Source organism: Ceratotherium simum, chromosome 5 (genome assembly GCF_057802395.1).
Source record: "Ceratotherium simum simum isolate JZ-2026a chromosome 5, ASM5780239v1, whole genome shotgun sequence".
NCBI classification, from domain to species: Eukaryota; Metazoa; Chordata; class Mammalia; order Perissodactyla; family Rhinocerotidae; genus Ceratotherium; species Ceratotherium simum.
In genome coordinates this window covers 61924935-61945925 of record NC_141904.1, presented here as the reverse complement: position 1 = coordinate 61945925, position 20991 = coordinate 61924935, and the positions used below count along the sequence as shown (strand labels likewise).

The following is a 20991-nucleotide window of genomic DNA, read 5'->3' as shown; positions in this document are numbered from 1 at the left end:
CAGTAGATAGTTGTATGTCATAGTTGCACATCCTTCTAGTTGCTGTATGTGGGATGCTGCCTCAGCATAGCCAGAGAAGCGGTGCGTCGGTGCGCACCTGGGATGCCAACCCAGGCCACCAGTAGCGGAGCGTGCACACTTAACCGCTAAGCCATGGGGCCGGCCCTCATATTATTTTTTAAATGATCAATTTTAAAACATTTACAGGATTCATGAGTCATGAAATGTTAAATATTGGAATATATATTTTAATTTATTGTAAAATGGCCTAGTGGTTAAGTTCGGCACTCTCACCACTTTGGTGGCCCGGGGTTCATTTCCCGGTCACGGAACCACATCACCCATCTGTCAGTTGCCATGCTGTGGCAGCAGCTCACACAGAAGAACTAGAAGGACTTAACAACCATGCACTGGGGCTTTGGGGAGGAAAAAAAAAAGAGGAAGGTTGGCAACAGATGTTAGCTCAAGCAGAATCCTTCCCTGCAAATAAACAAACGAACAAATAAGATTAAAAAAAAGAAAAGAATCTGTTACAGACACAGGAAACATCTCTAATTTCTGGCCACTTCTTCACAGTACTATAATGAGTAGCTAAAGAGGCCAAGTAGGTCTAGGGTGAGGGAAGATGATGGTTGATAATGACAGGCATATATTGAAAGAAGTGAGAGAAGATAAAAATCAGCTGAGGAAAAAGGAATTATCACTGTTTATATTAGTTTATAGGGTTTGGGTGTTAAGAAGAAACTATAGCTAGTGATAGAAACAACATTCATCTTTCTCATAGTACTAAGCAATATTATGCACTTCTTTTTTGACATTAACCAATATTATAAAGCCTTATGTTTCACTTTTCTGAAATTACGGAGCTTTTTTCTTTTAAAAAAAAACTTTCTTGAAATACACTGAGATTTAAACCATTAGACAGAAATATTCAAGCTTTGGGGCGTTGTGTATATTTGTCCATTCCCTTCTTCTGCCACTCTTGTTTCTGGACAGTAGGATATATGGGCTGCTCTCACTGTTCACCTTCATCCCCATCTACCATCCTGGGATCTAATTTGACATAGTGAGATTCTTTATCAATGAGGGAAATTTCTCAATATTACTATTTAATTGGGCAAGCTAATGTAGTTAACTTTTTGTTTCATGATTGACAAAGTTCTGCTTAAGCAATTTAAAAAAAGGAAGCAAGATTATAGGATAGTTATAATGGCTAATATTTATTGAGTATCCCAAGAACTTTGCATGCATCATGTCATTCACTTCTCACAGCAGTCCTAGGAGGTAAACATTTGTTTCTCTATTTTACGTATGAGGACAATGGCACTTAGAGAAGTGAAGTAACTTGCCCCAAATCACCCAATAAATTAGTGGGCAATTCTGCCTTGGCTGTTTGACTCCATAGTTCTCATTCTTTAATATTTTTTTCCCTTGTGGGAAAATTCTTTCTAAGTTCCAGTAACAAATTTAATATAGAATAAACATAATTTTGTGAGCACAGTCTATAAGTTAGGGAACATCAATGGTTACAGGTTTTACTTGTTTGCTCATACTGGTGTACAACTGTCTTTTTAACTCTTTCCCTAAAAATCATCTCTACTACAGTGCCAAATAAATGTTTTTGAATAAATTGAAGAACTAATTTTTAAAATTAAATTGTAATCTTTGCCTCTTCTGACTTGAAATGCCTCTGCGAACAACTTTACATTCCATACAGAGTAAAACTACCATCTGGCCTTTGGTAGTCATTTAGCAAATGCTTATGAAAGGAATTCTAACGGGATGATAAAGATATCTACAACTTAGTGTGTTCCCCTAAGCTTTTCAAGTCCCATTGGCTATTGCCACAAAGCCTGACTTTACACTTTGTAGAAGTAGAGTGTGGGGAAGGGAAGATAATTAGTTTATAGGCCAGTAACTATAAAAGTTGAATGATTTCAAATTACCACAAATCAGATAAAGTTAATTTCCTCCATTCCAATTTTTGAGCAACATAATATAATTGTTAGATTTAGATAAACTGCTGGTCTAATTATTTCCCCTGACAAACTTCATAATCACAAAAACCAATTTTATCTTACTAGTTCCCAACTTCAAGTTCCTATCTTCTAATTCCTTTATGCTATTTCACCAACACAGGCAGAGGTATAAAGCCAGTGTCTTTAATCCTGTCTCTGAATCCAGGCATGGTCAGAAGTGACTTGTCTCTAAATCTTAAAGTTCTTAGCAGTCTAAATTAACTGTTAGAAAACGGAGTTTCGGACCAGTGGCTTTTTGCACTTTTGTTTCTTTGCCTCATTCTTGGTAGCAGAAATGAAGCTTCATTGTCTAGAGTTATATCCCGGACAGTAAAAGCCACAGAGTAGAGAACTGATTTGTTAGTTATTTTGAACAGTCATAACTGCTGCTTCATGGAACCATCTTGAGTGAATTTAGAAGTAGTTAGGAATGTGGGACCTCCTTTGCCCCATGCTGGCTTCTTAGGATTTTAATGATGGAAGACTGGTATCAAGACTTCTACTGCTGCTCTTGGTTGTTGGTTTACCAGCGTGAGATGGAAGATAGTCTCAAAATTCTTATGCAAATACTCATAGGATCCAGGCAGGTTATTTAAAGGATTGACGACAGGCAGACATAAGGTGATGGGGGAGATGTAGACTGGTTACCCAGAGAGCATATGCGTCACCTAAAAGGGGCAACTGCTACTCCTCTCCAGCTTGTTATTGCTATGTGAGAATGTGAGCCTGGTCTAAGACTGCCCACATTTTTGAAAGCTTGAAATCTGAATCTTAATGTAAAAGTTTTCATTTTTTAGATGTTGGTAACTAATACAAATTTTTAAAATTGTGGGCCAAATAAAATATATCTGTGGACTGATATGATCTACAGCCCATCAATTTGTGACCTCTGATGTACCCTATGATACAGAGTATTGAGTCCCCATGGGTGTAATTTGAGGAAGACTAGGGTTATACCAACAGAGAGATTCATTCTTTTGTGCTGGAATTGGTCTTTCTTCCAGATACCACTGGAAAAGATTAATACATTATTTCTTAAATTCCTTGTTACTTAGGGAGAATGAAATTATCAGCTCTTTATCTCTATAGAAAGAAAAATTGGGGCGCTGTTGGTAACAGTTGACCTCCTGATGTGGGGCCACTAAAAGTTCAGAGAGAATGGTGGACCAAAGCTGCCAAGTTTGGGACCTGTGTACCCCTGTTTGGAAATATCAAAATTTCTAAGTAGAAACAATCGTAGTGATTGTGCATATATTTCATAGATTCTCTAAAAGTCTTGCCAGGATATATCCTTCATCCTACACAGTAAATATTAAGACAGAGAAGTTGCTACAAATCTAGTAGTTGATATGCTATAGAAAACAGTAATTCTGCTTATAATTTAACAGCAGATTCAAAAAGCAAATAAAGTTTGATTCAACATGCAGGTAAAACTCTGTCATTGTTTACTCTTTAAAGGAGGAAGAACTCAGAAAAGGCACTTCTTTTTGGTTTTCTGCCTCCGTAAAGATGACTCCTAACATTCATTTTACTACCATGAAAACTAAGAGGAAGGGTTGGTGGGTATAAAATGTGATCTGTTAAGGGAGACTAGTAACCTGGTTTTATTGTATATAGATATTTTCATAGAAATGCTCAGCACTAATGAATACATCAAAAACCATACTTTATTTTATGTATAGCAATACAATTTACATATTAAATAACACTATAATAGAATGATTTGATATAGTTTTAAACAGAAGAGAAAAGGGAAAAATTTCAGGTTACAAAACCCCACCCCTCTGAACAAATTAAAAAAAAACCCACTTTTTCCAAATGGGTCAATGCAACGAATGTGTTCAGTGACTAATCATGTCTAATTCCTTTTGCACAAGTGGTCAATGGAATTAAAAAAGAAGACCCAACTTTCACAATCACTGCCTCAAAGAAATAACACATGTTGGATTCTTTTGGAATGCAAAGATGGTTCTTGCTACTTCAATACACAGAAAGTTGAATTCACATATCCACCACAAAAAAAAAGAAAAAAAAACTAGGACGGAGTTGAAACTAGAAAAAAATTAGCTTTATATGAAAATATAAAATTCTATGATTATATACCATAGATACAAAGTTCCCAGAAGATGCTTATCCAAGCAACAAAATATTTACAGTTTTAATGATTTTAGCTATTTCAAAATGAAGTGAAAGAAACATGAATCAACTTGAAGGCTGAGTTTTTTAGAAACAATGGCTGCTTGCTAGTTTCAAATGTCCTAACAAAAAAGGAGTCACTACCCCAAATGTTGGAGAGTTGCGACGTTTTATAAAATCAGCTGTCTCCTTTTCTGGAGATGTTTATTTCTTAAAACTCAAGATATTTTTCTTGAAATTAATTATCCTCTGTAGAAAATGCTTCCCTTTGCAAATATTTAACAAAAATACTAAAAACAGTTTAACAGCTAAGACAAAGTAGAGGCCAAATATCATTATTACAATTCCTTCCTTTTGTAGCATGCCTTCTTCCTAGAGATAAATAAAGCCAATATTGTATGTTAAATAGCAACTAAGGGAAAGCGCAAAGGGGTAAGTGAAATTATAGCTGTTTTAAAAAAAGAAAAAAAGCAGGCATTTTCCCTTCATATAAAAATTCACTGGCACCATTTGAACATAAACTTTAGAACACAGGAGTTGAAAAATGCATTTTCCAGTATAACTGCTAAATTCTTAAGACAAACTACATTTTGATTATTATTTCTTAAATTATGAGTTTGGGTTTCCTTATTTTTTGCTTAGAATTAGTAATATGTATCTTTGGTAAATTGGTATGTATATTTTAATTTTTAAATACAGTATATATGCATTTAAGAAAAAATTCATAACAAGGCAGTTGTGCTGTGTCATTATAAAATAATTAAGGTTATTTGTTGATTTCAATATGTCACTCTGGGCTAAAAACTCCAACAGCCAGACCTTGAACACCATAACCTTTTCTGACCTTGCTGGACTCTTCAAACTTGAAATAGAGTCTAAAAGCTGCAAGACATAAAAATTAGGAAAACCAATTCAATGAATCTCATTATTCTTGAAATTCAGAAGATAATTTTTTTATATAAAAGAAGATACTGTGGCTTTTGGATGTAAGAAAGAGTTCTCCTGATGGCAATAAGGTATCTTTTCTCTAATGTCCAGCATGGCCACTTGGTTTGATCATTGCAATTCAGTTTTGTATCATGTGTGCATTCTGTTTACCTAGAGCTAAATTCATACACCCAAAAAGCTTATTTTTATAGCACACATAAATTTGCAATAGCTATTTCCTTTCCACCTGAGTGCAAGTGGTAATAACCTTGTTATGTAGTTAAGCAATGTGCTTACATCTCAAAGAAATCACCATGTTTGAAACGCTCTGCCCCTGGAAAGGTGCAAGCATATTTTGCCAATAACAAATGAAGAATAGTGAGGATACTCTCTATGGTGAAAGTGAGGAACTGCTGAATATAATTATCCTCAGTGAAGTGTGTTTGGACCACTTTGGCAAGATGGGCAAATAGCAATTGCTAATAGTTCAGTGGGTCAGGATTTGTAGACTTTGGTCCAAGCCCGCTATAGACACACAACTGCTCACAGAGAACTTCTAAATCATCCTTATAATGTTTCTATTCTATTTATTAGCTATGTCTTTCTTTTATCATGATTCTGATACCCATGTAAGAGATGGTCACAGAATTATGTTGGAGGGTACATATTTCCATGAATTGAGCCCTCTGTAAACAGCATAGAAAGGAATACTTGCTAATGTGTCTTCTAACCAATGTTTACTTTTATTAAGAAAAAATTACTGAGGGACCATGAACCCCAACTTGAATATTACTTCTGAAAGTCAAGTCCACTGTGCCAACTACTGAAAAGAATTAGCTCACATCAATACTCTATACTACTAAGGTAACCTACTTAATTGACAAAATGATCTTGCTCTTGCCATGATTTGAAACCTTCCCCTTTCTGATTTTCCTCAGCCTTCTGGCAGTTGTAGTGTTCCTATGTTCAAGATTTTTTTATGAAGTGTTAGGTGGAGCTTTTTTTGTGTCACCTCTGATGGGAGCAGAGGGGCTGCAAAGGTGTCTGTATCATCGAGCACATAAAATTTAGCAAACTTTGTTCACTTGCCTACCTTTTCTCAAGCCTAGCCTACACAGTTCGTGAACAGCAGACTGTTTCGTGTTGCTGAATCCATGGGATAAAAAGATGAGATGAACCCTGGCAAGTTATGTAGTTCATGAAAACTCCATTGACCTGGCCTATGCACCGCAACGCTTGGACTTGGCCTGTAGCCTCTCTAGCAGCTTTGGTCCTTCAGCACCACTCCGACAAACTTCACAGAATGCCAACTCACTCTCATTGCTGATTATTATTAATGTTTTAATGCCTACCCAGATAGTACGATAGTAGCCAGTGTGGACTTTTTGTTGAAGTTTATTGACATAAAAAGTAACCAAAACCCTTTTCTTCTTAACAGGCCCAGTTCTGGTGATGATTTCACTTCTGACAGAAGTTGTCTCTCAAAACCAAATATGCAATAGAAGAAGCAGGTCTCAGTACGTAGCTTACTTTTCTAACTAACTGAATTAAATTTCTTATTAATGCTTCTAATTTTCCCATTATGTACTGCAGGGTGAATATGGCTCTAGAGGCTAGACCAAATAACTTCCTTGGGCTCTGAGTAATGATTATCAGCCTCTTTTACTGAAGTGTATCTGTTCCTGAGGCTAAACTACACAAAAGCATACAAAGCCGTCTTTCTCTTTTAAAACTATTTGAAAATGTCAATATCATCTTTTATTCAAGATTCTAATTTTCTCTCTTCAAATCAGATTTACCCATGTGTGGGAGTCTAGATAGTCCCAAGACTTTTGCTAATCCAGTATTTTAAATTTAATCCTAAGTAGAAGAATGTATGTAATTATGAGATTTATCACGAAACATTTGGCAAAAAAGGAAAGAAAAGAATGCTAACTATATAGGTAGTTTTTATTAGATTGCTATACGAGTAATAGGGATATTTTAGAGGACTAGTTTCAAAATTACACACCTGCAAAAATTTTCATTATTCCACCTGCCGTGAGGTATGGCATTATAAACCAAGAAGCATTAATGGAGAGTCACTAAAAGGTTTCATAACTGAGTTGTGTAAAATGTTGCCATCTCTCTATTGTAAAAGATAGCCCTGATTTTAGGGTGTAGCTAGTTCAGAGAGTCAAAATGGAAATAACACACACTGTCCACATAGCTACTGTGAAAACTGTAATACAGAGATATCCTTTATTTTGACACAATTGGGTATTTTTTAAGCTATGAATATAACTTTGTAACTAATAAGTGATGTTCACATGAAGCAACTCTTAGGCCTTCTAATTTCTTAGTGGATATCTTCACCATCATCAATAGAACTATTTCAAGGCCATGAGGATGATAGACCTTCTTAGTAGCTCCCAATAACCTGCTATTCTTTAAAAGAAAACAATGCTCATCCACTCCATGAAAATACAGAAGGCATACAGTATTGAACAGTGCCCAAAAAAATAGGAGAGGAGGACTGAGGAAAAGTACAGCATTGCCTGCTAGTAGAATGCAACTGCTTTAGCAATAATAATAATTAAAAAATCAAGATTCACTGTCATAACAAAGACCTTCACTGTACTGAACTAAAAAGTAGCATGTATGTTGTCATGGAATGTCACATCAGGGTTTGCTTTAGTATTAGATTATAGGCAGTAACACTGATCATATAGTGCAAACTAGGTAAAATTGAGCTTCACTGTGTGAAATGAACAGAGGCGCAAATGCTCAGTAGGATACCATTAAGACATAAAATGGCAAAAAATAAATATCAAAACTTTTATCAGTGTAAAAAAGTAACTGGGTTATTGTATAACCTAGAGTCTGGCAAAAAAGGCCTCAAAAAAGTTCTCAGTCTTCAGAAGTTTTACAAAGTAAGTGCCCTTTCAGGATTCCAATCACACCAGAGATTCCATACTCTCGGCAGGGTCTGATTCATCTGCAATTAGAACAGCACCATTTTTGTCCACTGTCATGGGACCATTTCCATTTTCTTTAGTGCTGACCAAGCTCAGCATTGCTTTGTAGACAAACTGATATTGTTCCTGAAAAACAAGCAAGACAATTTGAGCCAAAGAACAGCTTAGTCATTTCACCTAAGGTGGAAATACCAATTAAAAATGTAATTGTGAAAAACATACTAGAGAAACAGGAACATACATTGATGCTATCTAAACACTTTTTAAAAAATAACTTGAATCCTTTATAATCAAGACCTACACCTTATTCATATCCTTTTGATCTCTGTTAGCTTGGAACTAATTTTCAATGTTGACAGTTCATTAAGATAATAGAATATCCGTATCTTATAACTAGAGAACAGTATACTCTAGAAAGCAGAGTTTCTCAATTTCAGCACTATTGACATTTTGGGTTAGATAATTCTTTGTTGTGGAGGGCTGTCTTGTGCATTACAGGTTGTTTAGCAGCATCCCTGGGCTCTACTCACTAGGTGCCAGAACACCTCTCTCTGTCCCCAAAAAACTCTCCAGACATTGCCAAATATCCCCTGGGGGGCAAAATCACCCCCATTTGAGAACCACTGCTCTAAAGTGTGAGCCTGAGTTATACCTGATTTGTTTCACAAATAAGCAAAGTACTTACAATGTCTGTGAATACTCCCGGCCTCATAAGATTGATCATTTTTGCCACCTGGAAAACATCCACAGCATTTTCATTCTCCAGTTGCTGGGACAGGGTGGTAAGGGCACACAACATTCCTGCTGAAACTGCTCCATACCTTGGGGAGGAAAAAAAGTGCTATTTCAGATTTACTAAGAGACTTAATATACTGGAATGAAATTACCATCACATATTTTCATGGAAGCTAAGTAGACCATATTGATACCTATTCTAGAACAAAAAATGAGTGAAATGCTGGACAGGGGGGAGATTTGGAGGCAAGCATAAAGGTGACATTTGTTTATGATTGTGAAATCTCCCAAACTGGTTTATCAGATGCTTGGCTTGACATCTAATATGAAATGAGAGGTTCAAAATTAGACTTTGGAGGGCTATAGAAGACCTGATGTTGAGGATGAGCAGGGTGGTATAATAGGAAAAATAATATGAGAACCTTAACTACAGGCTATTGGACAAGTAGAAAGTGGTGAAAGGCTCTGAAAAAATTCTTTTTAACAATCCCAAACAGCTAAATTGAAACTTACAAGACACGAATAAAAATGGAAATATATGGCTCAAATTCAGTCAGAATTTTCAAAATGAGCTTCATATAAAGTAATTATTTTTGGCACTGAAGTGGAACTATCCAAATGAGAGGACCTTCTATAAAACTCTTGGAAAAATATGGTTCTCTTTGCTTCACCAAAAAAAGAAAAAAAAAAAAAAAAGGTTAGAAGGGTAGTAGACTTTTTCATCAGGCCAGGTTGGCAACTTCATTTTCCCACATAGTTTCCATATTAGTGATGAGAAAACAGATGGATTAAATGAATTGTTCAAGGTGGTGTTACTGGTTGGTGGTAGAAATGAGACTAGAATTTAGATGCCCTGTGCCCACTGTTCTGTTAAAAAAAACTATTAAATATGTAGTTTCTGAATTTATTCTTATATGAAATTAAAACATTACAGATGTTTTACTTCTTTAATATAAGTAAGACCAAAGTCCCCCTAACCACCACCCCAACTTTAGAGGTAACCTATCTAAAGGTAAATATTATTACACAATTAGGTGCAGACGTCCAGATTTAGGTATATCAGCACATGTCAGTCCAGCTCATTATTTCATCTGCTGCATGCAGACTTACTCATTTCCCTATGGATGGACATTTAGGTTGTTTGTGTCTCGTGCACATTAGCAGAGGTGCCAAGAGTAGAAAAGCCAGATCACAGGTATGCCCATTTTTAGTTTTAAAGATACTACCATATTTCTCTCCTAAGTGGTTGTTACCTGTTCATACTGCTCCCAGCATAAGAATACTTGTTTCTCCTCATCATTTTAAACTTGAAACGCTTTTGCCGATCTGATGGGTGAAAAATTGTATCTTAACTATTGTAGTTGCCTTTCCCTGATTACCAGAAAAGTTAAATATCTTTTTGTTTATTGACCATCATTTTGTTTATTTCCTCTTCTGAAATTGCCTATTAATATACTTCGCCATTTTTCTATTAGATTGGTCTCTTTTAAATGTATTTATATAGGAATTATTTTATATTATCTATAGTATATGTTGCAAGTGTTTTTTCCAATCTCTAATTTCTCTTAACATCTTTTGTGATCGTTTTTGTTATACTGAACTATAGTCTAGATGTAATCAATTTAAATTTATCAATCTTTTATTTTTGGCTTTTTAGGAGTCTTGTTTGAGAATGCTTTCTTTAGCCCAGTATGTTAATGATATTCTCCTACATTTTTCTAATTTTTTTAAATTTAATTGTTTGATTCATCTAAATCTTGTTCTTGTTTTGATGTAAGGATCTGATTTTAGTTATTTTTCGAATAGATAGCCAATTGTTCTAGCATTTTTTCATGAATAGTCTCATCTCTTCTGACTTGAACTGCCTTTTTATCATACACTAAATTCTCATATATGTAGGCCTGTTTCTGAACTCTCTATTTTGGCCCTTTAATCTGTCTCTTTTTTGCATTTCCCCACATTTGTTTTAATTCTCGTAGGTTTTAAATAAGTCTTACTATCTGATAAAGCAAGTTTCCACAATAGTCTTGGCTGTCTCTACATTTGTTTCATATTAATTTTTTTTAGTGCTTCAAACATATATATTTTCATTTTTCACTTGTACACTCATTTCCAAATACCTCTATCCTTCCACCCCATGCTGTTGAAACTGTATTGTCAAGGAACACAAAAATTTTTGTTGGGATTCTGGTTATGTTGCATTGAATATATAGATCCAGCTGAGGAAATTAACATCTTTTTGAGTTTTTCTGTTCCCAAACATGATGTCTTTTCTCCATTTATTCAGGTCTTTTATGGTTTTCAATTAGATTTTATAGTTTTCTTCATAGCCTTTGCCAATTTCATTTTAGGGTAATTCCTAGGTACTTTTAGAGTTTCTGTTACTCCTGAGAATGGCCTCTTTCTATTACATTTTCTGTTTGGTTTCAGTTGATATATAGGAATGTTATTGATTTTCACACGGTGGACTTGTATCCAGCTATGCAGAACTCTAAGTTCTAATAATTTGTTGATTCTCTAGGAAGTTGGCTACATCTCTATCTGCCAATGTCAGTTTTGCCTCTTTTCAACTTTTATACTTCTTATATCTTTTGCTTTTACTGCATTGGTTAGGACCTCAATAGTTTTGCATTCTAGCACTGTGAGGATGTATCATGTTGTATTTTACTTTAATGGTAAAGCTTCTAAGTTTTAAAAATTAAATAATTTTATTTATTTATTTTTTCCCCCAAAGCCCCACTAGATAGTTGTATGTCATAGCTGCACATCCTTCTAGTTGCTGCATGTGGGACGCGGCCTCAGCATGGCCAGAGAAGCGGTACGTCGGTGCACGCCCGGGATCTGAACCCGGGCCGTCAGCAGCAGAGCGCGTGCACTTAACCGCTAAGCCACAGGGCCGGCCCTAAAAATTAAATTAAAATGTTTGCTATACGCTTCTGATAAATAACATTGGTCAAGTTAAAGAGGATGCTTTCTACTTTTAGTTTGCTAAGAGTATTTTCTTTTGAGGAGGGGGATCATGAATGGATGTTATTTTATTGTATGCTTTCCAACATCTACTCATTTTTTTAGAAATCCCTTTAATGTCCTGAATTCACTGAGAGATTTCTGGTAATGTTTAACCAGCTCTACAGTCCCAGGATAAATCTGACTTTTTCATGGTGTATAATTCTTATAATATAGCACACTGGGTTTTATTTGACAGTACTTTAGATTTTTTGCATCCACATTCAAATAAATAAGATGGGCCTCTACTTTTCCATTCTGATGCTAGCCTTGTTTAATTTTTTTAAATCAAGGTTACATAAAAATCTCTGTATGTGTGTTATTGCTCAGATGTAGCCTGGTGAGGACTTGGTAGGCCTTAGTTTGAGAACTCATCCATTTATTCAGTTCTTAATAATCACTAACATGTGTTGTGCTCCTACTATGTGCCAGGCTCTCTTATAGGTAAAGCACCAACTTAATCCTCACAATAACCCTATGGTATCAGTACCATTATTATCCCCATTTTGAGGCTGAAGAAACACGGTGAAGTAACTGGCCAAGTTCTCATAGCTCTTGAGACTAGGGCTTGTATTTGAGCTGATACATGTAAATGGCTCAGAACAGAGATGAGCACATATGATGTGTTCAAAAAATATCATTTATGCTTATCTAGGTTTAAAAATTCATTAGTACAGAGTTATAAATAGTTTCAAATGTTTATGTCCTTTAAAATATTTCTATTATTTTAACCTTTTATTATAGAAAATATCAAACATACACAAAAGTACAATAGTACAGTAACCCCCACGTAGCCATCACTCAGTTATAATAACCCTCAATGCATGGACACTCTTGTTTCATCTCTACTTCCTACTCCACATATTTCGAAGCAAATCCCAGGTATTTTATTAATATTTTAGCATAAAACTCTAAAAGGATAAGGACTTAAATGTTAATTTATGCCTTCTCTAATTTGTTCCTTTGCCATTTTCCAAAGTTGTGTTTTTTATTAGACTTTATTGCTTAAATTTTACTATTTCTTCCCTGTTCCCATTTCATTACTGTTTGCTTTTATCTTTTAATTCCTTATACTTTTTGTGGATTTATCTGGTTCTTATTCTGGCTTCTTTAGTTGAAAGCTTAGTTTATTTTTAATCTTTTCTCCAATATATGCAGCTAGGCTATAAATTTTTTTCTCTGAGCGTAGTTTGGCTACATCCTACCAGGTTTTGAAATGCAGTGCCTTCATCATCATTTAGTTTTAAGTATTTCAGAATGTCTATTTTCATTACCTCTTTAACCCATGAATTATCTATAAGTAATTCTAGATGTAAGTATTTCAGTGTCTAGGTATAAGGATTTAGGGCTTCATTTCATTGTTGGTTTCTAATATTAATGCATTGTAATCAATGAATGTGGCCTTGTATGGTATCAGTTTTTTGAGAATGTATTGAAATTCTATTTATGGTCAATTTATGTAAATAAACCATTGATGTCTGAAGAGACTATACAGTCTCTCCATACAATCTCTCTGGGGTGCATACTTGTATATATTACTATTAGATCAGCCTGGGTAATTGTGGTATCTAAATCTTCTCTCTAAAAGTTATTGTTCAAATGTGTCCTGATCATTCAGTTTAAGAGCTCATCTCTGTATTCATTTCTTAGAAAATCTCAGCCATTACTACTACTACTTTAATTTTTTATCTCTCCATTGATCCCTCTTATACATATGTTAGAACTTCTGTGTCTAGCTTTCATATCCTAGTTTGATTTCAGCTTTGTCCATTCTACTACTGACCCATCTCATATTTTTTCCATTTCTTAGGCTCTAATTTGTTTGTTTCATAATATATTTTAATTCATTTCATACAGTCTTCTTTTAGATCTCTGAGCATATGATTTTAAAATCCTATTATATTTTTTTGTTCTTGTTCATCATGTTGTCTTTCCTCAGATTCTAAATAGTACTGAGTTTACTCTCTCATTTTAGCCTGGCTAGGTTTGTTTGTTTAAATCATTTGTATTGATTTTTTTCAGGAGGGGAAGAATTTAACCTTTGGTTAATCTGTTCTAGTGAAACTGTTAGACTCAAGATCTCTTTTTTTTTTTTTCCCCTTAGCTCCTTCTTAAAGTTATCTATAACCATTCAGATAGAAAAGTCAGGTAATATGTATTTTATTATGTAGTGTGTACTCCACGTGGGATTAACTCTGGCTTTTCCTGTATAGTCATGCACTGCAAAATGACGTTTCAGTCAACAATGGACCGCATATACAACAGTTATCCCATGAGTACCATATAGCCTAAGTGTGTAGTAGGCTATACCACCTACGTTTGTGTAAGTACACTCTAGGATGTTCGCACAATGATGAAATCACCTAGTGACACATTTCTCAGAACGTATCCCTGTCGTTAAGTGATGCATGACTGTATTTAGCCACTCTTAAATAAGTACCTAAATTGACAAGAAGTAGCTACACAATAAGACTTTAAACATGACTAGAAACTAAGTCAAATCAATCAAATGCACAGATACTTTTAAATAACTTCTACATACCCAGCATTATAATGAAAGAATAAAGATTGAAAAAATAAAGGCCATTCTCTTTCAAAAGTTTAGGAATTAAGTAGGATTAAAGGATGTCTGTCAAGTTTCATGGATTGCACTTCAAACTACAGGGACTTAGGGAGCCAGCCCGTGGCACAGGGGTTAAGTGTGTGCGCTCCGCTGCTGGCGGCCTGAGGTTCAGATCCCAGGCACGCACTGACGCACCACTTGTCAGGCCGTGCTGTGGCGGCACCCCACATAAAGTGGAGGAAGACAGGCACGGATGTTAGCTCAGGGCTAGTCTTCCTCAGCAAAAAAAAAAAAAAAAAAAAAAAAGAGGAGGATTGGCATGGATGTTAGCTCAGGGCTGATATTCCTCTCACACACACACACACACACACACACACACACAAAACTATAGGGACTTGGTGAAAAAGTGATAAAACTAATTTGTAACCTAGAAAAAATAAGAATAGTATATAAATTCACTGGCTTTGGTAGTTAGTTTGCCACTTCCTCAAAGGGCCCCATTGAGAGCAATGCTTATTTAACCAGTGCTGTTAAGAAAAAAAACAGAAGTATTTTCATCTTTCCTTGCCCATGCCTCAAAGATATTATAAAAGAAATGAAAGTACTTTAAGTTACGGATGTACAGTAATGTTTTTAAGTGCTCTGTCTATATTTTAAAACACTTTGGGGTTCCTTGTATCAGCAGTGGGAGTAATATCTATGCTCATTCAATTATATTTTTTACTATTTCATAAAATTACAATTATTTGCTTTTAAGATGTTGTTTTAAAAATCATAACCAAAAATGCAATCCAGAGTTATAACCCTGTCATTGTGAAGACAGTGAAGCTTCCCTTAGAAATCATTAGGGCAGGAAAGAAAACAGTTCAAGCTTGACCAATCCTGGGGAATTATGGCAACACAAAAGCCTTCTATGGGACTTTAAGAAATTAAAACTTTGGAAGTGAATGAGAAAATATAGTAGGAAAAAACCCACCCAGTCTGAAGAAACAAGGGAGATGAGTGCAGGAGTGCTTACTCTGAAAACCAGTGGGAGGCAGTGTTAACCAGAGGGATTAGACAGATCTGGATTTGACTATGGCCAGAGCCAGCTTCCTGGCTTGCCACCTGTGCAGTTTTGTAGGGCAGGCCTCATACTTTGATGGGTTCCCTACTCAGAAGGGTCCTGCACTTAGTTTCATGCTCTGCTGTTGCCATCTGGAAATTCTTAATAATTTTTGAATAAGGGTTCCTGCATTTCCATTTTACACTGAACCCTACAAATTATGTAGCTGGTCCTGGCCCTAACACTTACTAACTGTATGTATATACAAGTTCTATTACTTAGCTTCACTGTGCCTATTTTCTCATATGTGAAGTAGAGAAACTAAAATTACCTTCCTAGTGGGGTAATTTTGAAGATTAAATGAAAACTGAATTAGTGATGATTTGTGGGTGTCTTTGCAGCACTTGGTATAGAAAGCTATCTAAATATTTCTGTGTCTCCTATAGAGCATCTCAGCAGTCTTCAGACTCTTTGATCTCAGGACCAAAAAAAAAATATTGAGGAACCCCCCAAAGAGCTTTTCTTTATTTGGGCTCTATCTATCAATATTTGCTATATGAGAAATTAAAACTGAGAAAATGTTAAAACAAAAAACCATGCAAGCACACATTCCATTAGCCATCAGAGTGAGGATGTCACCCCACGTCATGTAGCTCTGGAAAACTCTCAGGACAGAATGAAAGTGAACAAGGCAAGTAGTATCTTTGTATTATTATGAAAGTAGTTTTGACCTCTTAGATCTTGGCCCTTCCTCTTGGAAGGGCCTTGGAGACCGCCCCCTACCAACCACGGTCTTCAGATCACACTTTGAAAACTGTTAAATGAAATTAGCCTACTCTGATATCCAATAGGGTAGATAGATATATTTTCAGAGTGAATAATTAACATTAAGTATTTGCACGGGAAAGTATTCTTCCTTCTGTGAGTAAGGTCTAATCTACTATTGTCTCATAAGACTGTGTAAGAACCAGGCCTATGTTCCAAACTTCTTCTGTAGGAACAAAGACTATGTTTTTAAAATTTGACAGTAATGATAGAAGATCAGCCTCTGAACAGAATCATCTTGACGAGATGAATGTAGGATGCTGAGAATAAAGCAGTTTGCCTTTAAGCTGTGCCTGTCCTCACATAGAATCAGTTTACTTTTTGGTGATGAATTTTATCCTTAGATCATTTATCCAGAAACTTCATCCATCTGGCACACAGCTGAGAACCCTAAAAGTAGGTGTTAAAAAGATCTCTGTGAAGACCACATAGATATCATGAGGTTTGTGCACTAAAAGTTCAACTCTTTGACTGAAGCACTCAGGCCTTCTCTCCAAGCCTGCTCACTTCCACTTTTGACAGAGCTTAAAAAACTCTGTAAACTGGTTTTATAGTTCACAGAAGAATTTAAGCAGGCAAAATGACAATAAATAAAACAAAAAGCAAGGTGCAAGCCTCTTTATATAGAGGTACATATCCTTAAGAATTTGTAGGTCATCACAGTTTGAAGCACAGCACGCATTCATGCCAGTATTTATCCAGCACCTACTATGTGCCAGGCATTGGGCTTCACCCCATGAAGACTGGGATGAATAAGTTACCACTGCTGGTCTCAGCAATGTGGGAGTGACAGTCGTATAAACAAGTAGTTACAATATATGATATGATAGACAGGAATGGCATTGATAAGGACGTGATGTTTGTTAATGACTTTGATCACCTCTGGCATGAGTTAGAGATAGTTTCAAAGAGAGTGACTTTTGAAGTGTGTATTGAATGAAAGGGCACTTGCAGGGGCAAGTTGGCCCGCAGGAAGTACTTCAATGGAAGATTGGGATGACAGCTAGAAAAGTAAACTTAGGCCAGACTGTAAAAGACTTTGAAAAATGTATTAAAAGAATGGGTAGCCTCAACAAGACTTGGTGGCCAGTTAGATGTGGATGTGAGAGGGCACACATGAAAAACTCGGATGTGTTTCTGGTTTGTACAACTAAGTGGATGGGGGCAGGCTAGAAGATGATAAATTTGGTTTGAGACAAACTAAATTTGAGGTGTTTGTATGCCATCAGGAAGGGATATTTAGAGGTACAAAAATTAGGTAAGAGGAAACTGAACGGTAACTGGCATTCAGAGTATTGCATTAGAGCTAGCAACTATTTAAAAAGTTGTTCTTGAGTGACATGGACAAATAATTTCTATTATTTTTGAGGAATCACTTATCTCCTAAGTGACATGGTGGGTAAATGAATGAACACATTTCTTTAGGTGGCTTTTACTCCAGCTCACCTATATGATATTTGCAGATCCACTAGTTTAAGATGAATTTTCTCTTTTCTTATTTAGGCCTAAGAACAGCTACCTTTGATTAATTCCAGAGGTGAGATATTCAGCAGGTGGTATAAAATAAAAACCACTGAATGAGACAAATATACCCAAAAGCTGAATATAGATAAATGAATCAAACAGTTCTGTTCAAATTGTTTAACTAGTTGTTGGTTTTTTCTTTCCCTCTTCCCTCACCATGAAATATAAGATTAGCTGCATTACTGACTTTAGGACAAAATTCCTTGGAGCACTATCATAACAGTCAAATCAGTCATAAAACTTGGGCAGCAATGTTAGGATTTGGCCTGAATTGATAAGAGATGGTAAAACCCAGAAGTTATTTAAAAAGCTGATCCAGATTAGTGGAGAAAAAACTCGAGAAGCAGCCCTAACTTTATGCTATTAACCGCCTACCCTAAGTTTCACAAACCAGTAGTAACTACCCAATTATTTTGAGGCTGTCTGTGCTATTTAAACACTGCTGGTGGTTGTCACATTTCCAGGGACCTTACTTAGTGTGCCATTTAACTAAAGCTTCGACTATGATGCTCTTCTAGTCTTAATTCTTAATCTAATTAAGAGTCAGCCCAACATTTTAAAATAGTCACTATTTCCTAAGAAAGACCATACAACTCTTTGGAAGCAGCCAGTAATATGGCTCACTTCAGATAGGAGGGTACTATTGATTTGAGGTGAAGGTGCTGACCTCAGCTGAAAGTCTCTGCACTTCCTGTTACAGCATTAGTTCGAGGAAAATCAAAGACTTAACAATAAGCTTTACTTTATTAATATCTGTGCTACTAGAGTAGTTGGTAATTTAATGAACGTAATGGGTGCATTGAGAATTTGCTGACCAAGGAGCTAAGCTACCTTGGCACTAAAACAGAAATGAGGATGTACAATTGGTGCCATATTGGCTAAAGGTTTGTGAGATTCTGTTTGAAATTCATGTTCTTTACCCTTAAATCCTAAAAGACAGTACTGTAGACTTCAAAACACACTGTAAACTCTAAATATTATCATTAATAACAGTAACTTTTTCACTATTAATCAACTATACCATATTTAAAAAGGCTTCTTCCCTAATAAGTGTTTGCTGAAATTCAGTGTAAGGATTTTAAAATAAATGTAACTATTTAATTAACGTAAATAGTTAATTGATAATTTAATTAACTTTAACAAGTGTTATTGAAACATAATACCACAGAAAGCATGTAAATCTATTTTCGTAGGTTAAGATATGGTACTTTCACCTTTCTAAAACAAACACTCTAGGAGAACCTGAAGCCTTGGAAGGGTTTGACAAATTAAAGCGCAAACAGAACCACAACACCTTACACATATAGACATTAGAAAAAACATGCAATTGTCACAAGCTGAGAAGGGAGTAGGTTTTTGAAAATCTGTCTTCCCTTTCCACTACTATAGCAATGAAACAAGAAAAATGTCTCAATTTTAAAATTAAGAAACAGATACATACTCATCATGAACAATGGTGGGGCCGTCTCTTGTTAAGGCCTCTTCCTTGATGACGTTAATAAGTTCAAAGGTACTGCTTATGGGGGCATCTGGATTAGGCCATTTGGGACACTGAAAATGCCGAACTTCTAGGACATAGTCATCCTACAATCAACACGACATGAGTCATATCCCATCCTTTGTGTCATTATATCTATAATCTAATGACTAGAACTTGCTCCTGAGAAAGTATATATTATAGATAACTGAAGAATACCAGACTAACCAAACTGTGGCTAGCCAGAAGAAAAATACTAGGGAGGTCTGCTTGCCATTAAAAAACAAGCAGGTCATGATAGTGAAATAGTAGAATCCTATTTTGTTCAGGCAAAAATTTCAAGTGACAAAGTACAAGACACTTTATATCCTACTCTACCTTCTTATCTATAAAATTAAAGGAAAAAAAAAGGAAAGGGGTTAGCTCATCATTTAAATTACTAACATAAGATGGCCCCCCTCTTTTCCACCCCATAAGAAAGCAATTATTACACATCAAAATGTTGTTTACTAAAAAAAAAGTCTTAATATTATCATTTCTACAACACATTGCAAGGTTTACATTTCTGACGGCAAAGAAAATATTGAGCTCTAGTATATTGTTTTCATAATTAGGTCAACAGACCTATTTGTATGCATGCTCAATCAGAGGAATGGTTACATTTCATCTATCCAGCTGGAAAGAGCAAATATTTGAGTCAGAAAGAAGGGAAGAATTTAAAATTAAGTCATACTCAAATGCCTGGGCCTGTCTTGAGGGTGGTAAATTACTTCATTATTACTTAGAAGGATGATCCAGGGCCCAGGTAGGGGTATTAATGAGGAACTGAGGTTTAAGTTACCTGTGTAGCTTCAAGGATAAAGTCATGGATGATAATTTGTTCTTCATTAGAGAGGCACAGTCTGTCTTTGCTGATAAGGGTGACGGTAAAGGCCTCACAGTTCATGGATTCTTCTCGACTTGGCCAGTACACAAACTCATCTTCTGCCTATGGGAACCAAAAAAAATTCCTCTGCAGTGCTGTCAAACATTTGTTTTTGCATTTTCTTGCAAAATGATTTCTTATGTTTGCCATTTCCCATACCTCTCAAATCATCTTTTAAATTGAGTTCACAGAATTATAGCCCCATCTAATCATGCCAAGTTTGATTACTGTATTCTATTGTAAAATATACTTAATAACCATTTCCTAGCACCTCTCATCTATGTCGCTGTAACAACCAAAAAACCCTCCCTCTATAGGGGATGTATTATCCCTCTGCTGAGAAGTGCTCTGTAATATAATTGTCATAGTAAAAAAGGAGACAGGATCTAGGCTGAATAATTTTAATTTATGATTTCACAAATTGCTTAAGCAACTAAGACACTCTAATTGTTATTTGCTATGGATTATGTTAACAGTTCCACAGTTGTTCAACACTTTCATAAACATTATCTCTTATTTTATTTTGATAATATTCTAGTGAGGTAAGGGTTTTTTTTATCATCTGTCTTTACAGATGAGGGCACCAAGGGCCTCAGATGAAGACCTCAGAGAGGTCCAAAAATTGTCTAAAATCACACTGCTAATAAATGGTAAGGGATAGAACCTTTTTGGAAAGAGGTTGTGCATAAATATGCATATAAGTACAAGGTGCTCTTTTAAAGAAAAGTTAATGTGTCAATGTGAGGTTTCAAAAAGGGATAACATAGGAAGTCTTTCAGCCTGGAATCAAGCAAGCTTTAAATGTTCATCTATTTTAAGATTAAGCATAAATATTCAGTCTTGGTACTTGAAT

General features: G+C 35.6%; 1 protein-coding gene across 5 annotated transcripts in view; it reads right to left on the bottom strand.

The window, feature by feature from the left end:
* Nucleotides 1–3667: 3667 nt before the first annotated feature.
* Nucleotides 3668–20991, bottom strand: part of PTPRG (protein tyrosine phosphatase receptor type G) — a 687787-nt gene continuing 670463 nt past the window's right edge. For all 5 annotated transcript variants that reach the window (XM_014793421.2, XM_087431273.1, XM_004419875.3 and 2 more), the window contains 4 exons: nucleotides 20055–20201; nucleotides 19178–19320; nucleotides 8724–8859; nucleotides 3668–8164 (listed from right to left, as the gene is read on the bottom strand). In XM_014793421.2, the coding sequence (XP_014648907.1) occupies nucleotides 8018–8164; nucleotides 8724–8859; nucleotides 19178–19320; nucleotides 20055–20201 (573 nt within the window). In that variant the 3' untranslated portion in view covers nucleotides 3668–8017. The remainder of the gene's footprint in view (nucleotides 8165–8723; nucleotides 8860–19177; nucleotides 19321–20054; nucleotides 20202–20991) is intronic.